The 20001-nt window shown below is 53.7% G+C and overlaps 1 protein-coding gene across 1 annotated transcript in view; it reads left to right on the top strand.

Moving 5' to 3' along the window:
* The first annotated feature begins 4400 nt into the window (after positions 1-4400).
* Positions 4401-20001, top strand: part of RYR1 (ryanodine receptor 1) — a 117391-nt gene continuing 101790 nt past the window's right edge. The window contains exons 1-13 of the mRNA XM_055309977.1: positions 4401-4520; positions 10462-10581; positions 11532-11636; positions 12717-12791; positions 12877-12955; positions 13274-13386; positions 13708-13801; positions 15090-15183; positions 15339-15413; positions 15961-16117; positions 16255-16419; positions 18156-18277; positions 18733-18928. Coding sequence (XP_055165952.1) covers positions 4473-4520; positions 10462-10581; positions 11532-11636; positions 12717-12791; positions 12877-12955; positions 13274-13386; positions 13708-13801; positions 15090-15183; positions 15339-15413; positions 15961-16117; positions 16255-16419; positions 18156-18277; positions 18733-18928 — 1443 coding nt within the window. The 5' untranslated portion in view covers positions 4401-4472. The remainder of the gene's footprint in view (positions 4521-10461; positions 10582-11531; positions 11637-12716; positions 12792-12876; positions 12956-13273; positions 13387-13707; positions 13802-15089; positions 15184-15338; positions 15414-15960; positions 16118-16254; positions 16420-18155; positions 18278-18732; positions 18929-20001) is intronic.

The following is a 20001-nucleotide window of genomic DNA, read 5'->3' as shown; positions in this document are numbered from 1 at the left end:
TTGGGTTTCATCTGATCTGTTGGCTGTGCATTTGTTTAGGTATATAAATTCATGCTCATAGAAACACAGACTTTTCTTTTGAGTATGTGCGTTTTTTTCCTTTTACTTAAATGTGTCATGCTTGACCTTTTTAAATTGAAATACAAAAAAAGCACAAATCCTAAGTGTTTAGGTCGATGCTTGTGAACAACGGAGCGTATCTATGTGGCAGTGATAAAATCGAGAAACAGAACGTTTCCATCTTGCCCAAACCCCCTGCACAAGCCCCATCCCAGCCCTACCTCCCGAAAGTTACCACTAGCCTGATTTCTAGCAGGGTAGTTTTGCCCGGGGTTTGAGTTATTTATAAATAGAATAACTGATTGTGTCTGACTTCTTCCACTTAATAACCATGTTTTTTTTTTTTAATTCTTTCATGTTTTATACTTGGTTGTAGTTATTACTTTTTTTGTTCCTGCATTGTGATTTACTGAGCAATTTTCCTGTAATGGACAGGTGAGTTGCTTCCAGCTTGGGGCTATTGTGAGTAAGACTGCTATGAACATTCTAGCACCTTGTCTTCTGCTGAACGTTCAAGTGTGCAATCCTGTAGGTGGATACCCAGGAGTAGAGTAAATGGGTCATAGTAATTAATATGCTTCTGCCAAACCTGGGGCGTTAGTCAATTCAACCAGAACTCTCTTAGAAGTATGTTTTTACTCTCTCCTTTTTTTCACCAAAAAAAGTCACCATGGATTTTTTTTTTTTACATGCCAGAACATTTCATGTCTAAATAGACAAGAACCGAGCTCATTCTGTTTAACTTTTCCATTACGTGGCATACCCCGAATAGTCTCAGGCCTTCTCACTCTTTCTCTTCCTCTCCCTGCCTCCTTATTTACCCCCTCCCTCACCCCATCAAGTTTCAAATGGTGCTGTCCATGATGTGGCTGTCTGTCAGCCCATCTCCCCAGCACCTGCATCACACGAGATGATGTAACACTGCTGGCTGAACCAAGCTTGGTTATGTCTCCATGTACCCTCAAGCCCCCACCCCCGGAGACCCAGAGAAGCCTCGGGGAGGGAGGTCAGAAAAGGCCCTGGTACAAAGTGCCACCCTCAAGGCCAGCAAGGATGGTTAATACCACCAATAGCACCATCAACCACAAAGGAAAAGACTTCTGAAGCAAACCACAGAAACTCATAAGGAAGAAAAAGGATGCACTTGCTAATATCAGAATAAGGATTTCTTTTAACGAGGACACGGGGGACAAATATCAGATGAGACGACAGAGCAAGAACAGGTATTTACAACATCTAAAATCAACGAGAGAATAATCTTTAGAAGGTGAAAGGCACAGCTGCAAACCAGCAAAAAAAAAAAAAAAAAAAAAAAGACACCAACTCTGATAGAAAAATGGGCCAAGAGAGTGTGAGCAAATGACCAGGAAACCCCAAGACTCTGATAGGCACCTGAGAGAATGCTAGAAGTTCTTGGTAACTGATCAAGGAAGTGCAAATTAAAACAACAGTGAGTCATCCCATCGGTCTGGCAAAGATTGGAAGTTGGGGGATCCCTGGGTGGCGCAGCGGTTTGGCGCCTGCCTTTGGCCCAGGGCGCGATCCTGGAGACCCGGGATCGAATCCCACGTCGGGCTCCCGGTGCATGGAGCCTGCTTCTCCCTCTGCCTGTGTCTCTGCCTCTCTCTCTCTCTCTCTCTCTCTCTGTGACTATCATAAATAAATTAAAAAAAAATTAAAAAAAAAAAAGATTGGAAGTTGGTAAATGTCAAGTGGAAGTTGGAGATGTGGGGCCCTGGGAACTCTGCTACTGTGGGGCCATTCCCAAGGGCCACTTGGCACTACTTAGTCAAATTCAGTGTGTGCTTGGAGCTACCACCCAGCAGTTAGCTCCTGGGTGTGCGTACTGGAACATTCGTTCTCAGTCCCGTGAAGAGACATATAAGGATCCTCACATGAGCCAGGGGCAGCCCAGGTGTCACCCCAAGAGGATAGATGCCAGGCAGTCCTGCAAAGCCCCCATAGCTACAGAACAGGTGTCCATAGAGCAACACGGGTAAGTCTCAAAACACATCATGATGACTGACCAAAAAAACCCAAACACTATTAATATCTTATGATATAATGCACAATGACACAGAATAATTTTATATTATATATAAAATTCTAAGGAGAAATTTAATATTTAATATACAAGTGTGTGCTATAGAATGTATATAAACATAATTACATTGGATTGTGTGGTTATATTAGCCTAAATATAGAAGTATATAATTACGCATGATATAATTCAAGAATATGGTACAACCTTATGTGTTGTGTTATGACAGTTGTATCAATATATCAATATTTAACTATGTGACACATACCAACCTATTATACATTTAACATTTTATGTATAATTTTATTGAACTGTGAGATATTGTTTTGTTTAGTTTTTAAGATTTTACTTAATTGAGAGAGAGCATGAGTGGGGAGGAGGGGCAAAAGAAAGAGGGACAAATAGACTCCCAGCAGAGTGGGGAGCCGGATGCAGAGCTTGATCCCAGGACCCTGAGACCATGACCTAAGCTGAGGGCATATGCTTACCCAACAGAGCCTTCCAGGCATCCCTGCAAAATGCTGTTTTGTATAACTTAATAGATATCATTACATGCTATTGATAATTTTAAGATTATCAAGAAGTTACATGTGTCAATAAGTTATCATATCATAGGCTCTAAAAAGTTTCCTTATGGGATCTTTCCCATGACCACCCCTCCCGTGTGAGGACTATTCCAAATGAGCCCAACTGACAGATGAAGACACTGAGGCCCAGAGGCACGAAGGTGCACGTCTGGCAGGAGGCCCAGGTATGTGTGATATCCTGCATGGGACCTCCAGGCCCAACAGCTGCCTGTTTTAGGGAACTGCAGAGGGCTTCCGCCCAAGCTTCCCAGAGCAGGTGGGGAGCCAGAGGAGCCAGTGCCTCCTCCAGGCCTCGGGCCAGAGCAAGAGGTGCAGCCCTCTGCAGTGGGGTGCTGCATAAAGGGGCAGTCCAGCTAGTGGCTCTCATCGGCTCAGGGGAGCCCCAGGGGAGAAGGAGGGTTAGAACTCTGGGGGGTGGGGAGAAGCTGGGCCTGGGCCTGAGGAATTGACTAGATTAACTAGATTTTATGCAAATATCAAGACAATAAAGTGCAATGAGTAAGAACGTAACTCTGGGTTCAGATCTTTTGCTCAGCCTCTGTGTGGCCCCGGGGCAAGTCATGCCAGCTCATGGTCCTCTGCTTTCCTTATCTGGAAAATGGGCACCATAAGGCTCCTGACTTCACAAGGTTGTTGTGAGAACTACATCATTCATTCCAGTCCTGAGAATTACATGTGGTAAGAACCATGCATTTTTATGTCCTCTTCTAAATAATGCGAATAATAGCAGCATTGTTGGAACAACTAAATGAGATGCAGTAAAAATATCTTTGGGGCCTCAAATACAACAGGCACACAAAAGACATCTGCTATGGCTATTATTTCTGCCTTAGAAAACTTTAAAATGGTGATGATGATGATGATGTAAGCAACACTTACATAATATTTACTATGCATTGGTACTAAGGGCTGTAAATAGGATGGCTCAGTCAGGTAAGCCTGTGCCCTTGGCTCAGGTCATGATCCCAGGGTCCTGGGATTGAGTCTCCCATTGGGCTCCCTGGTCAACAGGAGTCTGCTTCTCCCTCTACCCCTCTGCCCTGCTCGTGCTCTTTCTCTCTCTCAGATAAATTTAAAGAAATCTTTATTTTATTTTTTAAAGAAATCTTTAAATATAAAAATTTTAAGTTCTATAAATAAATTATCTCATTCAATCCTTGCAAATGTCCTGTGAGGTAGGTATTATTAATAGTCTCCTTACCAGTTGGGGAAACTGAGGCACGGAGCGGAGAAGTGACTTGTCCAAGGACACTTGCCACGGCAAGACTAGGATTCAGATCCAGACTGCCTGGCTTGCACAGCCCTTGCTTTTAATCACTAACTATGGTGGTTTTTAAAGTCGGGAGGCCTTGGCGTGCACCCCAGCTGTGCTGTTCTACGTGAAGCGGAGGCTTCCAGCCTCAGAGCCTCAGTTTGCTTCCTGTGAAATGGGAGAACGAGGCCATCTTCCCTACCAGGGAGGCGGAGAGGGGGCAGCTACCTTCCAGAAGCTCCGCCTACAACCTCCAGGCCACCCACGCCTACCTCTGGCCCGGGTTTGGGGTCTGCGGGCGGGGCTCCGGGAGGGGGCGTGGCCTTGGAGGCCTGGCCCAATGGGAGCCGGGGGCGGGGCCCTCCTCCCAGCTCTGTCCAGCACGCGAATCCTCCTCCTCCTCGCAGTTCCATCGACCCCGCGGGTGCCCCAGAGGTCTCCGACCCCAGCCCACCCCCAGCCCACCCGCCCCGCCTGCGGCCCCCTCCTCCTATTCCCTGACCTCAGCCCGCGCCCCTCGGGCCTCGACATCATGGGTGACGGAGGAGAGGGCGAGGATGAGGTCCAGTTTCTGCGGACGGTGCGTATCTCGGTGTTAGGGGTCTCTGGGACTATCTCTCGGGGCCCTCTGAGTGTCTCTTTGTCTAGGGATGTCTCTGTCCTGATTGCTGGTAGTCTCGGAGTCTATTCCTCTGTCCCTTTGGGTGGCTGTCACTCTTTGTCCTTTTTTGTCTCTCCTGCTCGCACACCTTTCTCATCATAGAGAATCAGAAGAATTTGGGACTGCAGAATGGGGAGGGGGATCTTCGGCCACCCTCTCTTCTGACTTTAGCTGTTTGTCCCAGAGAAGAGGGGTCGTTGAGGGAGCACCCCCTCCCACCACCCTGGAAGCCGGCACTTGGGGAAGGTGGTTCTAATTCCTGAGCTTAATTTAGCTGTTCCCCCTCACCCCCCCCCAACCTAGACCTGATTCTCTTCTTGTTCCAGACTCTGACCTAATTTAAATTCTTGGGAACGGGGCTGGGGTGGGCTGGAGGACCTAACTTCTTTGAACTCCCAGCCCTTGAGGGTCTGGGGAGCAGGGGGGACTCTAGGGTTCTGGGTCTTCTTTCTTCCCTCCTCCCTTGTGGGTAGGAGGGCCAAATATGGCTGCTAATGGTCTCTGGGTAGTGTCTCTCCCTATCCATCTCTCTGGGTTGTCTCTGTGTTGCTGTCTTTCCATCTCTGTCTCCCTGTCTCTGTCTCTGTCTTTGTTCTTTGGCTTTAGGCCTTCTGCATTTTGTTCTGCCACCCTAGCTCTGTCTCCCTGGCCTCTCTGATCCCCTGCTGGGGGGCAGGGATGGGAATTGGAACAACAGGTGTCCCTCCCAGAATAGCCAGCTTTTCTGGGGCCTGGGCAGGGGACAGGGAGAGGATGGGGGGGAGGGGCTGCCCATCTCAGAGTCCTTCCCACTTTTCCCTCCCAGGGGCTGAGCTGCCTGTGGGGCTGCCAGTATGGGAGGGGATGAGTATGGGAGAGGATGTTCTGTCTTGGGGCCAGGTCTGCTGACCCTGCGTTAGCCCCTCCCCTCCTCTTCCCAGGCCCTGGGAAATGCTGACACAGCATTCCGGGCCCCAGAATAGGACCCTGGTGAGCTGGGTCCGGTTTCCTGGGAGGGAGGAACCAACAGCTGAGGCTGGTAGTGAAAGATAGAGACAGCTGGACATTCGGCCACAGGAGGAGGCCTAGCTTCACCCTAGACTCTTGCCCCGGCTCCAGCCCCTTAGCAGACACCATGGGTTGGGCTCTCCCCTCCTCCCTGGCCCTAATAAGACCATGGCCATGGCCATCAGCCCTTGAGCAGCCACTCTACATCAGGCCCCATGCCCAGGGCCTCAGTCTCCTGAGACATCTAATTATATCCTCGCCTGCCCTATCTTCTGAGGTAGGGCCCTATCTTTATCTCCCTGGGAGATTTGAGGGAAACCAAGGCCTGAGTGGTAGAGTCACTTGCCCAAGGTCAAGGCCAGGAAGTGCCATCTCTGGATGCCCCTGGGACCCAGCCCTCTTGCTTTCACAAGAGAACTGAGCTCAGACTTGCCAGGTTAACCTGCGCTGGCTTCTAGAGCTCTGGTCCTGGCATCTCTTGGCCCCAGAATAAGTCTGTTTTCCTAAATTTTATTGAGATTGTGTAGTGTTTTTCTCACACTTTTGGGACCTCATCCCACCAATATGAAAGAGATTTTATCTTGCAATCCAGTCCATGCAAATACACACATGTTATTTTTATTATTTATATTTTTAAAAAAGATTTTATTTATTTATTCGTGAGAGACACAAAGAGAGAGAGAGAGGCAGAGACACAGGCTGAGAGAGAAACAGGCTCCATGCAGGAAGCCCAATGTGGGACTTGATCCTGGGACCCCAGGATCATGCCCTGGGCCAAAGGCAGATGCCCAACCGCTGAGCCACCCAGGCGTCCCACACACGTTATTTTTAAAACCCAACTTTATTGAGGTAGAACTGACGTCCCATAGATTGTACCCATTTTAGGTATCATAGTTCAATGAGTTTCGACAAACTTTACACACCCATGTAACCACCATCATAAAGACCTAGAACATTTCCTTTACCCCAGAAAGTTCCTTCTTGCTCTTTGCAATACTTGCCCTGTCCATCTGTTTTATGTCACTGTGGATTCTATCAGGCGCTTTCTGGGGTTTCATGTACAATATATGCTCATTTGCCTTCCTTCTTTCACTCAGCGTGTTTTTGACATTTATCCATGTAGCATGTGTCAAGAGTTTCTGTTTGTTGCTGAGCAGTACTGCACTGTGTGGATGTGCCACATAATTTGTTTATCAGTTCACCTGCTGGGGGATTTGGGTCACTTCTAATCTGTGCTATTACAGACAAGTTGGGTGCATTTGCACACAGCTATTTTTTACCGGAAATAAGTTTCATAAAAAGTAGATAAACCTTAGAACAGGAGGGGCATGTTTCTATGTTCTGCTCCTGCTCTACTGTATTTCACTGTTTTTTTTAAGATTTATTTATTTTATTATTTAATTATGATATATATATATATATATATAGAGAGAGAGGCAGAGACACAGGAGGAGGGAGAAGCAGGCTCCATGCCGGGAGCCTGACGCGGAACTCGATCCCGGGACTCCAGGATTATGCCCTGGGCCAAAGGCAGGCGCTAAACCGCTGAGCCACCCAGGGATCCCTTATTTCACTTTTTTAAAAAAAGATTTTATTTATTCATGAGACACACACACACACACACACACAGAGGCAGAGACACAGGCAGAGGGAGAAGCAGGCTCCATGCAGGGAGCCCGATGTGGGACTCGATCACGGGTCTCCAGGATCAGGCCCTGGGCTGAGGACCCAGGCTGCCCCTTATTTCACTTTTTAAGCATGGTGGCCTTGGCCCCCCAAAATGACTTCATTTCCATTTGATGGGTGGTGACCTCTAGCCCTACCTGGGCTGGGGTTTCTCAAAGCATGGCCCATGTCAGTGCCTCCTGGGGGCGGGTCATGGTCCGGATTCCCTGCTCACCTCACTCCAGAGCCGCTGAATCATGCTCTTGGTGTTGGGTCGGAAACTAAGGCAGCAAGGCAGCTGCATGTGTAACCAGGCCACCTCCGCTCATTGTGTGGCAGGAGGAAGTTAGAGAATCTTGGTGTAGTGATTAGGCCTCCAAGTCTCTGGTTTATATCTTGGTTTGTCATTTACTTGCTTCCCAGTGATTTTAATTTTTCTCTCCGAGCCTCAGTTTCCGAATCTGCAAAATGAGCACAAATATAGATACCCTAAGGATGCAAGGGATCCATGCAAAGGCTCTCTGGGCTCACTTCTTCCCGCTTTCTCGCTCCTGCTGCCATAGCCTCCTGTGACCCTTGCTCTTCCTCCGCACCCGTGGCTCCCTCCCGCCACAGGCCTCTGCACAGGCTGCCCTGACTTCCAGAACATTCGTCCTGCAGAACAGGCCTGATTCCCTTCTTGTTATTCGGAAGAGGCTCAAATGTCACCTCCTTGGAGAGGTTGCCACTTCACCCCCTCACTGATGTCACCCCTGCCCCCAAAGCCACTCTCTTATATCAGCTTGGGTTATTTTTTTCATAGCACGGATTGCTGACATGAAAATTGTGAATCTGTTCGCTTGTTTGTTGCGTGTCCCCCACGAGGATGTCAGCTCCATGAGGACAGGGGCTTTGTCTGCTTTATTTGCTGCTCTGCCTCCAGTGTGTAGATCAGGGCCTGGCGATCGCTGATTCAATAATTGTCTGAATGAATGTAAAGCCCTGAGCGGAAGGCCTAGCAGACACTAAGTGACACATGCAAGCTGTCCATGCCTAGGAACACACAAGTGCCCAGGGTGCGCCAGGGTGTCGAGGTTGGAGGTTTCAGGGCAGAGCAGTTGTGGGGGCCTCCTGCCCCACAGATCAAACCTCTCCTTCCTCCCTGGCTGAGCAGCAGACTGAGGGCCACCTGTGTGCTCTGGGGGCTGGAATGCGATGGATAGAAGGGCTGGAGGCTGTGTGACCTCAGGCGGGACGCTGGACTTCCCTGAGCCTGTTTTCTCAGCTGTGAAAGGAAATAACCACTGCCTGACTCAGTGGTGAAGAGCTGGGGTCTCTATCATTTTTGACTGATGTCAAAATGTTGGGCATTCCCCTATGAACTTTTATATTAGTTAGAATTGTAGACATGGGCTACTTGACTAACATATGGTCTAGTGTCTTAAGAGTGTGGCATATAGATCAAATCCCAGCTAGGTCGTATGACAGCTGTGTGACCCCAGGCAAGTTACTTGACCTCTCTGGGTCTCAGTTTCCAAGGGTTCACATCACAGAACTCATCTCAGAGGATTCAGTAACGAGTTCATACGTGTTAAGTTCTTGAAATGGGACTCAGCACATAGAAAAGACTTTTTTACCTAAAACTTTAGCGTCTCATCTTGACATCGTTTCCAGCCTAGAGCGAAATTGCAAGATTACTTTGAAGAACTCCCACGTGGCCTTAACTCATTTTCCCCACGTGTGTAGATTTGGCACATCTGCCAAACATTTATCCTTTTCTCTCCCCATTCCTCTCTCTGGTCACATTTTCCTCCTAAACTGTTTTTTTTTTTTAATTTACTTATGATAGTCACAGAGAGAGAGAGACAGAGAGAGAGGCAGAGACACAGGCAGAGGGAGAAGCAGGCTCCATGCACCGGGAGCCCGATGTGGGATTCAATCCCGGGTCTCCAGGATCGCGCCCTGGGCCAAAGGCAGGCGCCAAACCGCTGTGCCACCCAGGGATCCCCCTCCTAAACTGTTTGAGGATGAGTTGTGGCCAAGATACTCAAGACCTAAAATACTATGGTAGCTGTTTCCAAAGAAACAAGGGTTTCTTACAAAACTGCAGTATAGTTACCAATGTCAGGGAATGTAGTGTGGCTCTGATGCCATTATCTGTCACCGTCCTGCTTGGCTCTCACCAGCGGTCACCAGGAGTGCCTTGTGGCATGTCCCCTTCCACCCAGGTGCAGTCTGGGCTCTGGCATTGCAGTCACATGTCATTAGCGAGCACTCCTTGGGGGCACCTGGGTGGCTCAGCAGGTTAGGCATCTGCCTTCTGCTCAGGTCATGATCCTGGGGTCCTGGGATCAAGCCCCGTATCGGGCTCCCTGCTCAGCTTCTCCCTCTGCCCCTCCCCAGCTTGTGCTCTTTCTCTCTTTCTCAAATAAAATAAAATCTTAAAAAATAATAAATAAAAAGCACTCCTCGCAGCACCTGAGTGGCTCAGTCAATTAAGCATCTGACTCTTGATCTCAGCTCAGGTCTTGTTCTCAGGGTCATGAGTTCAAGCCCTGCATTGGGCTCCATGCTAGGCATGGAGCCAACTTAAAAAAAAAAAAAGGGACGCCTAGGTGGCTCAGTGGTTGAGCGTCTGCCTTCGGCTCAGGGTGTGATCCTGGAGTCTCAGGATCAAGTCCCACGTGGGGCTCCTCCATGGAGCCTGCTTCTCCCTCTGCCTGTGTCTCTACTTCTCTCTGTGTCTCTCATGAGTAAATTTAAATAAATAAATAAATTTTAAAAAAGAGAAAGAGAGAGAAAGCATTGCTTAATGGATAGCTGTTACTGAAACAATACACAAAAGAGCAACTAAAGAAGGCTGAGCTTAAAAGCCATCGAACTTGGAGTGCTTATAGTTTCTACCTCCAGTGGCTCACCTTGTGGACCCCACTGGAGCCAGCAGGACGGTGGTTCAAATCCCAGCTCCTCCCCTTATCAGCTGTGCAGTCTTGGACAATCTGTGTCCCCTCCTTGTGCCTCAGTTTCCCCATTTTAACATGGGGATGACACTGGCTCCTAGCTCACGGGACATTAGAAGCACGTGGAGCCCTCAGCGCGGGCCCCCGTGTGACAAACTGCGAGGTGGGTTTTATCAGGTTTTATCAGGCACCGTCTCTTTGGCGAGGAGAAGGGTGGCGTGGTGGTCCGCAGTGTCTGCGGGAGCCCTGACCCCACAGTCTGCTCGCAGGATGATGAAGTGGTCCTGCAGTGCAGCGCCACGGTTCTCAAGGAGCAGCTCAAGCTCTGTCTGGCCGCCGAGGGCTTCGGCAACCGCCTCTGCTTCCTGGAGCCCACCAGCAATGCCCAGGTCTGCATGGGAGCCGGAGGGGGGGCAGGGTCCAAAGAGGACATGGTCTGGGTATGAAGAGGGGGTTCCGAGGGGAGAGAAAGGGCTAGGAGGGAAAGGGGGCCAGAGGTCTGGGGCAGGTAGGGGTGGAGGTCTGCGGAGGGAGGGGCAGGGGCCCGGGACTCTCAGGAGGCAGGTGTCTAAAGGGGGCAGAGGGCTGGGATCCAAAATTAAAGGGCCTGGAGGGTTGAAGGGATGTTGTTGGGGGGGTTGCTCACTGGGGAGGGAGTTAGAAGCTGGCAGTGCAGGGAGCCCAGGTCTGATGGTGAGGTGGACTCAGGGTCAGAGAGTGGAAGAGAGTGGAGGTGACCATGGGGGGGATGGGCAGGGGGGCTGGGAAACAGAGGGGCTGTGGAGTCAGATGGCGGAGGAGGCTGAGGCTCTGAGGGGGTCAGAGAGCCTTGGGTCCAAGAGGGAGGGTGCTCAGGAGTCTGAGGTGGCTGGGTAGGAGACCCAGGAGGTAGGCACAAGGTTGGCCCCTCCTGTGATTTGGAGGAGTGTTCACCCGTGTCTGAGGGAGGAGGCGGCAGGAATGGAGACAATCTGATGGTGACGGCAGGGGCGGGGCGTCCTTGGGGATCCCAGGGGAAGGACGGCGGAATCTGGTGGTGTGTGAGCAGGTGCCCCGTGTCTGAGAGAGGGCCGCGGCTCCCTTTGAGATTAGGTGGGGTGTGGGGTACTCAGGCAGGGAGGTGGTGTGGAAGCTTCTGTGAGCTTCGGGTGGGGTTAGGTGTTTGAGGGAAGAGGCATATTTTCTGTGATGCTGGTGTGGATTTGGGGGGTCTGGAAGGGTAGCAGAGGGCAGGGGCTTCTTGGGGTGCTGGGGTCAGGTCTGAGTCTCCAAGGGGTTGGGTATGTAGACCAGCACTCGGGAGCCCTCAAGCCCCCCACTCATATCTGCCCACCCCCAGAATTTGCCCCCCGATCTGGCCATCTGTTGCTTCGTCCTGGAGCAGTCCCTGTCCGTCCGAGCCCTGCAGGAGATGCTGGCCAACACGGTGGAGGCTGGCGTGGAGGTGAGGCCCCCAGTCCGGGCGGGCCAGGTGGCGGCCGGGGGGCAGGGTGACGCGGGGAGGGGGGCGTCTGGGCTTCTTCACCATCTGCTCTTCTTCCTCTCTCTGCCCCGCCCCTCACAGGCCCTCAATTTGGATAAGTGGGTAGGTCTGGTCTTGGGTGTCACCTGTCCTTCCACCTCTCCTGACCCCAGGGCCCGCCTCTTGGGCCCACATCCTGCACACCGGGGCTGGGGGTCTCCCCACTCCAGTTGTCAGGGGCTGTGGAGCCCAGACAGGCCAGGCAGGCAGGAAGGAAGGAAAGGGGTGGGGGCTTCTGAGCCCCTGTTCCCCACCCGCTCCTTTCTCCTCTCGCCCATCCTTTCCTCCAACCCCGATCCCAGCTCTTCTCTGCATGGGACTCTCCCCTCACCTCCCCCTGCCCCAAGTGTGGGTCCCCTCCGCTGCCGGGGTGGGTCCGCCATGTGATCATGGGCCCCATCACATGGCCCCCTCAGAGCATGGGCATGTGACAGCCAACACAGGAGGCATGATGCCATCGAGAGACCGGGTGTCACCCCTGTTCCCTCCCAGGAGGGGCCGAGTCTCCTTGTGCTTGGGGGTGCGTGTGTGTGGCAGCACAGGGCAGGTCCCTACGGGGATGTTCAAATATTCAACAATTGGTAGGACTACACTGGTGTGTACTGGCTGCCACTCAGCTGTGTTATGACAGGTTACAGCAAAAGCAGCCAAGGTCCCCGGTTTATGAGGTCCTGGGGCTTCCCCGAGAGTCCCCAGGCAACTGGAACAAGGGTTCAGCCTCCCTGAGTGACTTTGGGACTTGGTTAACCAGATGAAGGAGGCAGGGAGGACAGAGTGGGCTTTGGGGAATATAAAACACCCTATCCACAGGCTTCTCCAAGACACAGCCCCTACTTCGTGAATGGGGAAACTGAGGCAAAGAATCTGTTAAGGGTCCGAGCTAAGGCTTCCTTGTGTCCAGGCCTGAGCATGGGATTTTATAGTGGGGCATCCTGCCATCTGGGATAGGCCAGACGCCTTCAGGGGTCCTGTCCTCATTCTGTGCCCCCTCTCCCCCTGCAGTCGTCCCAGGGCGGGGGCCACAGGACACTCCTGTATGGCCATGCCATCCTGCTCCGGCACACACACAGCGGCATGGTGAGTGCCAGCACGGGGGCGGGGGGGCAGGGGCAGGGGACGCAGGGCCTGCCAGGAGGAGGCTGACTGCCCTCCCCACCCCTAGTACTTGAGCTGCCTTACTACCTCCCGCTCCATGACTGACAAGCTGGCCTTCGACGTGGGACTGCAGGAGGATGCCATAGGTGCAGGGCTGGAGCGGGAGGGCAGCGATGGGGAGACTGCAGGCAGGGGTCGGAGTGCATGTGGTGCAGGCGTGGGGGGGCGCGGCAGCCACAGCAACGCTCTGGAGATAGGGGCGCAGGGGACAAGGGGGTCAGCGTGGGGAACCCCAGGCTGAGGGGCTGAGGGGCTGAAGGCAGGAATGGAGGCCACGAGGCCAGGAGCAGGTGGGGGTAATGGGAGAATTTGGGACAGAGGGCTGGGGAGGCCTGCGGGCTGGGGATCCCTTGGGGAAGGGCATCGTGGTAGCCCTCATGCTGACGGCACTCCCCGCCCCGCAGGAGAGGCCTGCTGGTGGACGGCGCACCCGGCCTCCAAGCAGAGGTCCGAAGGAGAGAAGGTCCGCGTCGGGGATGACCTCATCCTCGTTAGTGTCTCCTCAGAGCGCTACCTGGTGAGCAATCCCACCCCCAGCACAGCTACTGCTGCCCCAGGGCTGGGGGCACACCGGACCGCCCACCTCCTCATCCCCGGTACCCACTCTCTGGCCCCAACATCCCGATCCCGAGTCCTGGTCCTCTGACCTCTGACATCCGTTTCTGGTCCTCGGTGCCCCATTTCCCAGTTTGATCTTGCTTTCCTGACCTGTGATCTCTGATTTTCTGTCTCCTGTCTGCCGCTTTGATGGTTTCCACCTGTGGCTCCTGGCCTCTGACTCTGGATCTATTGCTCACCCCACTGTCGTCTCTGACTGCCACATCCTGGCTGCCCCCAGCACCTGTCCACGGCCAGTGGGGAGCTCCAGGTTGACGCCTCCTTCATGCAGACGCTATGGAACATGAACCCCATCTGCTCCGGCTGCGAAGAGGGTGAGGGGCCCAGGCCTCCTGCCCTAAGCTGAGACCCCTCAAAACAGACCTCCCGTATTGCCCCTCAAACATGTCCATACTGAGCATTGGAGCCTCAGACCCCAAACCTAGCTCTCCAAATTATGACCCTCATACTTAGATACCCAACATACCCCATATCCAGAACCCTGGAGCTCAGACCCCTAACTCCAAACTCGGTATTGGCACCCAAATCCAGACCCCAAAGCGCTCACGCCAAACTCAAGTCCTGGAGGTCAGACCCTTAAATCCAAAGCTGAACATATCACATCTGGAGCTGATCCCTGAGATCCTGAGGCCTCAGATGACAAGCACAGATGGAGACTTCAGATTCCCACACCCAGACCCCCAAATTCAAACTCAGATACCCAAACCAAGATCCCTAATTCAGACCCCAAACCTCAGCCAATGGACCTCAGACCTCCAAGCTTTAACCTCGAATATCTAAAGTTTTCCAAATTCAGGCCCTCATGCTAGGATCCCATAGCATGACCCCAAAACTTTGACCCCAGCTCTCACACCCATAGCTCACACTCAAACTGAGACTCAAACCACAGATCCTGGAACTCAAGTCTTAATCTCAAACCCAGCAGCTTCTTTTTTTTTTTTTAATTTATGATAGTCACAGAGAGAGAGAGAGAGAGAGAGAGAGGCAGAGACATAGGCAGAGGGAGAAGCAGGCTCCATGCACCGGGAGCCCGACGTGGGACTCGATCCCGGGTCTCCAGGATCACGCCCTGGGCCAAAGGCAGGCGCCAAACCGCTGCGCCACCCAGGGATCCCTAAACCCAGCAGCTTCTAACTCTGAAGCTCGGATCTCTCTGACTTCAGACCCCCAACCTCAGATACCACCCTCAGACCTCCAAAATCAACACTCAAAGTTCAGACCCTAGCCCCAGACTTCCAACCCCAGACCCCTGGAACTCAGAGGCCAATATCTGGGAACATTAGACTCAAACCTCTGACCCAACCTCAAAATCCAAACTCAAACCCACAAACTCCCCCACCTCAGCCCTGTACACTCAGACCACCAAACTTAGATTCCCTATCTCAGACCCTAAAGCTTATATCCTCACTTTTAGGCCTCAAACTTAGACCAAATCTCAGACTGCAACTTCGGATCCTGAAACTCAGATCTCCAACTGCAGACCCCCAGACCTGGCCCCAGCCTCCCACAGGAGAGAAGCAGGACCCCTGGCCTCCACTTTGGCTCCCAGGCCTCCCCAGGGCACCAGCCCCACAGTGACCACTTTCCCTTGTTTCTCTCCAGGCTACGTGACCGGGGGCCACGTCCTCCGCCTCTTTCATGGACACATGGACGAGTGTCTGACCATCTCCCCCGCTGATAGTGAGGACCAGCGCAGGTCTGGGATGGGGACCCGGGGCCCTGGATGTCAGGCAGGAGGGGGGAGGGTAGAAATAGGCAGGGGGGGGATAGCATCTCATGGGTGGGGCTGGGGATCCCATTCTGGGAGGCTGGTGACTAAACCTCTGACTTCATTTTCTCTCCTGCCCGTAGACTTGTCCACTATGAGGGGGGATCTGTGTGCACCCATGCCCGTTCCCTCTGGAGATTGGAGCCACTGAGAATCAGGTGGGGGTTTGGGGCTAAGAGCTCCTGGGGGGCCTGGGAGGGGAGAGACAGTGCTGAAAGAAGATCTGAGAAAGATACTAAAGAGTTGTGAGGGGAAAATCTGGGGAGCCCAGGACCCTGAGGAGGGTCTTCAGGGTCCTAGAATCCCAGAGGAGAAGGTCTTAGGGGAGGGTGGGCATTCCTGAGGGAGAGATTGAGGGTCCCCAGTAAAAATGTGGGGAGCAGCCCCGCCCTGGAAGAAGGCTGGGGGCTCAGGGCACCTGGCTCAGTAGTTAAGCATCTGCCTTCGGCTTGGGTTGTGATCCCGGGGTCCTGGGATCAAATCTTGCATCTGTTTCCCGGTGGGGAGCCTGCTTCTCCCTCTGCCTGTGTCTCTGCCTCTCTCTCTGTATCACTTATGAATAAATAAATAAAATCTCTAAAAAAATTTTTTTAATTAAAAAAAAAAAAGGAGGCATGGGCTTGATGAGGTTTGGACCAAGCCTGTGGTGTCCAGGGGAGGACTGGTGGGCGGTCCTCTGACCCTCCGCGCCCTCCCCCTCTGCAGCTGGAGTGGGAGCCACCTGCGCTGGGGCCAGTCGCTTCGTATCAGGCATGTCACCACTGGGAGGTACCTGGCGCTCACCGAGGACCAGGGCCTGGTGGTGGTTGATGCCAGCAAGGCCCACACCAAGGCCACCTCCTTCTGCTTCCGCATCTCCAAGGTCAGTGGGGTCAGGGTGCCCTCCCTCACTTGGAACCCTAAATCCGGCCCCAGTCCCCCACTCTGCAGGTTCTCAGGGGAGCTCCCCAATTAAATGCACAGGCCGAGGAGGCTGACCTCTATCCCCTGCCTCTGCAGGAGAAGCTGGATATGGCCCCCAAGCGGGATGTGGACGGCATGGGTCCCCCTGAGATCAAGTACGGGGAGTCACTGTGCTTCGTGCAGCATGTGGCCTCGGGCCTGTGGCTCACCTATGCCGCCCCGGACCCCAAGGCTCTGCGGCTTGGTGTGCTCAAGAAGAAGGTGGGTGTCTGGCAAGGGGAAGGGGTGGGAGTGCCAGCAGGGGACTGGGAGGTGGTCGTGTTTGAGCCTTCAGGAGTTTGAGGGCAGGACTGAGAGAAACTGAGATTGAGAGAAACTGGAAAAAAGAAAGAGGGATAGGTAGGGGGAGAGAGAGGCAGAGAGGGAGAGAGAAACAGAGAGAGAGAAAGGCAGAGACAAGAAGACATGGAAACAGAAAAACAGAGAAAGACAAAGGCAGAGAAGGAGAGATGGAAAAGACAGAGAGACAGAGACAGTGGCAAACTGACCAAGAATGACATTTGGCAAATTATTGAGTACCCCAGTTATTCTAGATGTGTGTGTGGGAAAGTAGGCGAGCTATACAGATCTGTCTCCTGCCCTCCCAATTCTGAGATGTGGTCAATGAACTGCCTTTAATGCAGTACATAGCCACTCTGGACAGAGGGCACAGCATGTGCAAAGGCCCTGAGGTTGGAATGAGATTGGCTAATGTTGCAAGAACAGAAAGGAGACCCAGTTTGGCTGGAGCACAGTGATTGAGGGATGAGTCTTAGAAGATAAGGACAGAGAGGAGATGTGAGCAGATCATGTGGGGCCCTGTGGGCCATGGGGAGGGTCCCAGCTTTTCCTTTAGTGAGATAGAGCCCCAAGACAGTTTTGAGCAGGCCAGGGAGGTGACCTGACTCAGGATCATGGGGTTCCTTAGCTGCTTGTGGGGATAGATGGGGTGTGGCTGGGGAGCAGAGCTGGAGTAGAGAGCCCAAGGAGGTGACTGCTGCCCTGATCGGGTGGGGAAAAAACAGTAGACAGGACCAGGGTCGGGACTGTGGAGTGGGGAAGGTGGCCGATTCTGGCTGTATTTTGAGAGTGAAGCCGACAGAACCTCCTGATAGACTGGATTTCGAGGTGAGAGGGTCAGGGGTCGAAGATGATGCCATGATTTTTGTCCTGGCATTTCCCACCTGGAAATGCCATTAACTGAGTCAGGGACAGTGAAGTGTCAGCTCAGGATGACAGGGATCCAGGGACTAGAACAGGGCCCCTCAATATAGAGTGAATGAGTCGGAAGAGTAAGGAGACACCTGTTTTGCAAAATATGAGGCTTGGGGTTGGATACCCGATCCGAGGATGTAGGGACAGGCCTGGCCCGAGGGGAGATGTGGGAGTTGTGAACAGTGGGTGGTATTTACAGCCACAGGACTGGATGAGGCCCTGGGAGGGTCAGCCCAGGCGAAAGCTGGAAGCCCTGATGGTCTCATCTTACAGAAAGGTGGTCAGGCACTCAGTCTGAGACATGTTAAGTTAGGGGTGCCATTAGAGCTCTCCAGTGGGGGGATGTTAAGTCAGTTGTGGGTACCAGGTGGAGAGGGTCTGGCCTGGAGATAAATAAGACAGCGTCAGAGATGAAGAGAGGCAAACACAAAGGGGGGGGGTAGGGACAGAGGCAGAGAGAGATGGAGATAGAGACAGAGAGGGAAAGGGAGAAAGAGACAGGCATAGGGAGAGATGTGAGAGAGCTAGGGCGGGAGACAGAGACAAAAAGGGGGACAGAGAGTGGACACAGAGATTGGGGAAAGAGAATGGAGTCAGGTGAAGAGGGATAGAAGGCGGTGTCTGGCAGAGAGACTCAGTGGAGGACAGGGGGCAGCTTTGGGGCTGGAGTTTGGATGGAGGTCTGGGGGTCTTGCCCTTGGTGGCCTGGCCCACCCCTGCCCTCTCTGCCCTCCCACTGCCAGGCCATGCTGCACCAGGAAGGCCACATGGACGACGCATTGTCACTGACCCGCTGCCAGCAGGAGGAGTCCCAGGCTGCCCGCATGATTTACAGCACTGCTGGCCTGTACAACCAGTTCATCAAGTGAGCCACCTGCCCACTCTGCACCCCCCCCCCGGTGCCAGGCCACACCTTGACCCCCAAGCTCCTGGTGGTCACACACCTGACCCCCTTAATCACCTCTAACTTCCACACCGTGTCTAACATACACGGGATCCCTAACCTCTAAACCTCTGAGCTCTAAACACTTGACCCCTAATCTGACCTTGATGACCATGATTTTGACCTCACATCCCCGATCACCCCTGACACCCAGACCCTTGATCCTGGACCTCCCCAGCCGGACACCTGCTTCCATACCCTCCTGTGCTTACACAGTCCTAGCTCTGTCCTTGGCCGCTGTGCGACGTCGGGCCAATGTCCGTGTCTCTCCGAGTCTCAGTCTCCCCGAGTCCTTTCGGGGGCCAGGGGGCAGAGACTCGCGAGCCCCCCACGGAGTCAGCTCTGGGGCTCACTGCTGACGCGTGCGCCTCCCTCAGGGGCCTGGACAGCTTCAGCGGGAAGCCGCGGGGCTCGGGGCCGCCAGCCGGCACCGCGCTGCCCATCGAGGGCGTCATCCTGAGCCTGCAGGACCTCATCGGCTACTTCGAGCCGCCCTCCGAGGAGCTGCAGCACGAGGAGAAGCAGAGCAAGCTGCGCAGCCTGCGCAACCGCCAGAGCCTCTTCCAGGAGGAGGTGAGGCCGCGGCGAGGGAGGGGGCGGGGCCGGGGGCGCGGGGGCGGGGCCGCGGCGCGGGGCGAGGCGGAGCCTGAGGGACCCGGGGAGGTACGTAGTGGCCGGAGGGCGGGCGGGGCCGCAGGCTGCGGGGCACAGAAAAGGGGGCGGGGCCTCGCGGAGGCGGGGCGTTTGGGCTGGGGGCGGGGCCTTGGGGGCGGAGCTTTGAAGGAGGGGCGGAGCACTTGGCAGAGCAGGGGCGGTGCCTGTGAGCGCCGGACGCCTCCAGCTCCAAGGGGGTGCTGCGTGCCCCGTGCCCCGTTCCTTCACCCGGGGAAGGAGGCGGGGCCCGAGAGAAGGCCGGTGCGGAGGCTAGGGCTGTGGAGGCTGTCAGGCCTGGGAACAAGTCAGGGGAGGCTGCGGGACTCACGAGGCCGTGTCTGTGGGGGCTTGGCCTGCAGTTGGGAGGACCGAAGTAGAGGGGGGCACAGGGATGGGGGCAGGGCCGGAGGTGACTGAGCATCAAGGGTGCAGTGCAGAGACGGCCCTCAGTTGGAGTCAAGGGCTGGGGGTCAGTGCGTTTGAGATGTGGGGGGGGCCTCCGCTTAGCACCGGGACTGAGTAAGGGGACTGAGCCGGACGTGAGGAGCGGACTGGACAAAGGTCTGGAGATCTGAGGTCTCCACAAGGTGATGGGGGGGGTATGTTCGTTTAAAGGCTAACGGCCTGGGACGCCTCAGTGGTGAGCATCTATCTGCCTTCAGCTCAGGGCGTGATCCCGGGGTCCTGGGATCGAGTTCTGCATCAGGGTCCCCGCAGGGAGGCTGCCTCTTCCTTGGCCTCACTATGTGTCTCATGAATAAATAAACAAAATCTTAAAAAAAAAAAAAGCTAACAGCCTGGCCCTCCTCCTCTCCAGGGACCCCCCCATCTGATTCAGAAATGATAATAGAACAATAACAAAGCTTACTTATGGAGTGGAATTAGCATATGCCAGCCCAGTGCCAGCACATAGCAGATGCTGTGTAAGTGTTAGTGGTTATTATTACCTTGAATTTAGCTTTTATTGTGTGCTAAGAGTGCTATATACATGG

Source organism: Nyctereutes procyonoides, unplaced genomic scaffold, assembly GCF_905146905.1.
Source record: "Nyctereutes procyonoides isolate TBG_1078 unplaced genomic scaffold, NYPRO_anot_genome, whole genome shotgun sequence".
Lineage (NCBI taxonomy): Eukaryota > Metazoa > Chordata > Mammalia > Carnivora > Canidae > Nyctereutes > Nyctereutes procyonoides.
This window is presented reverse-complemented; position numbering and strand designations above follow the sequence as displayed.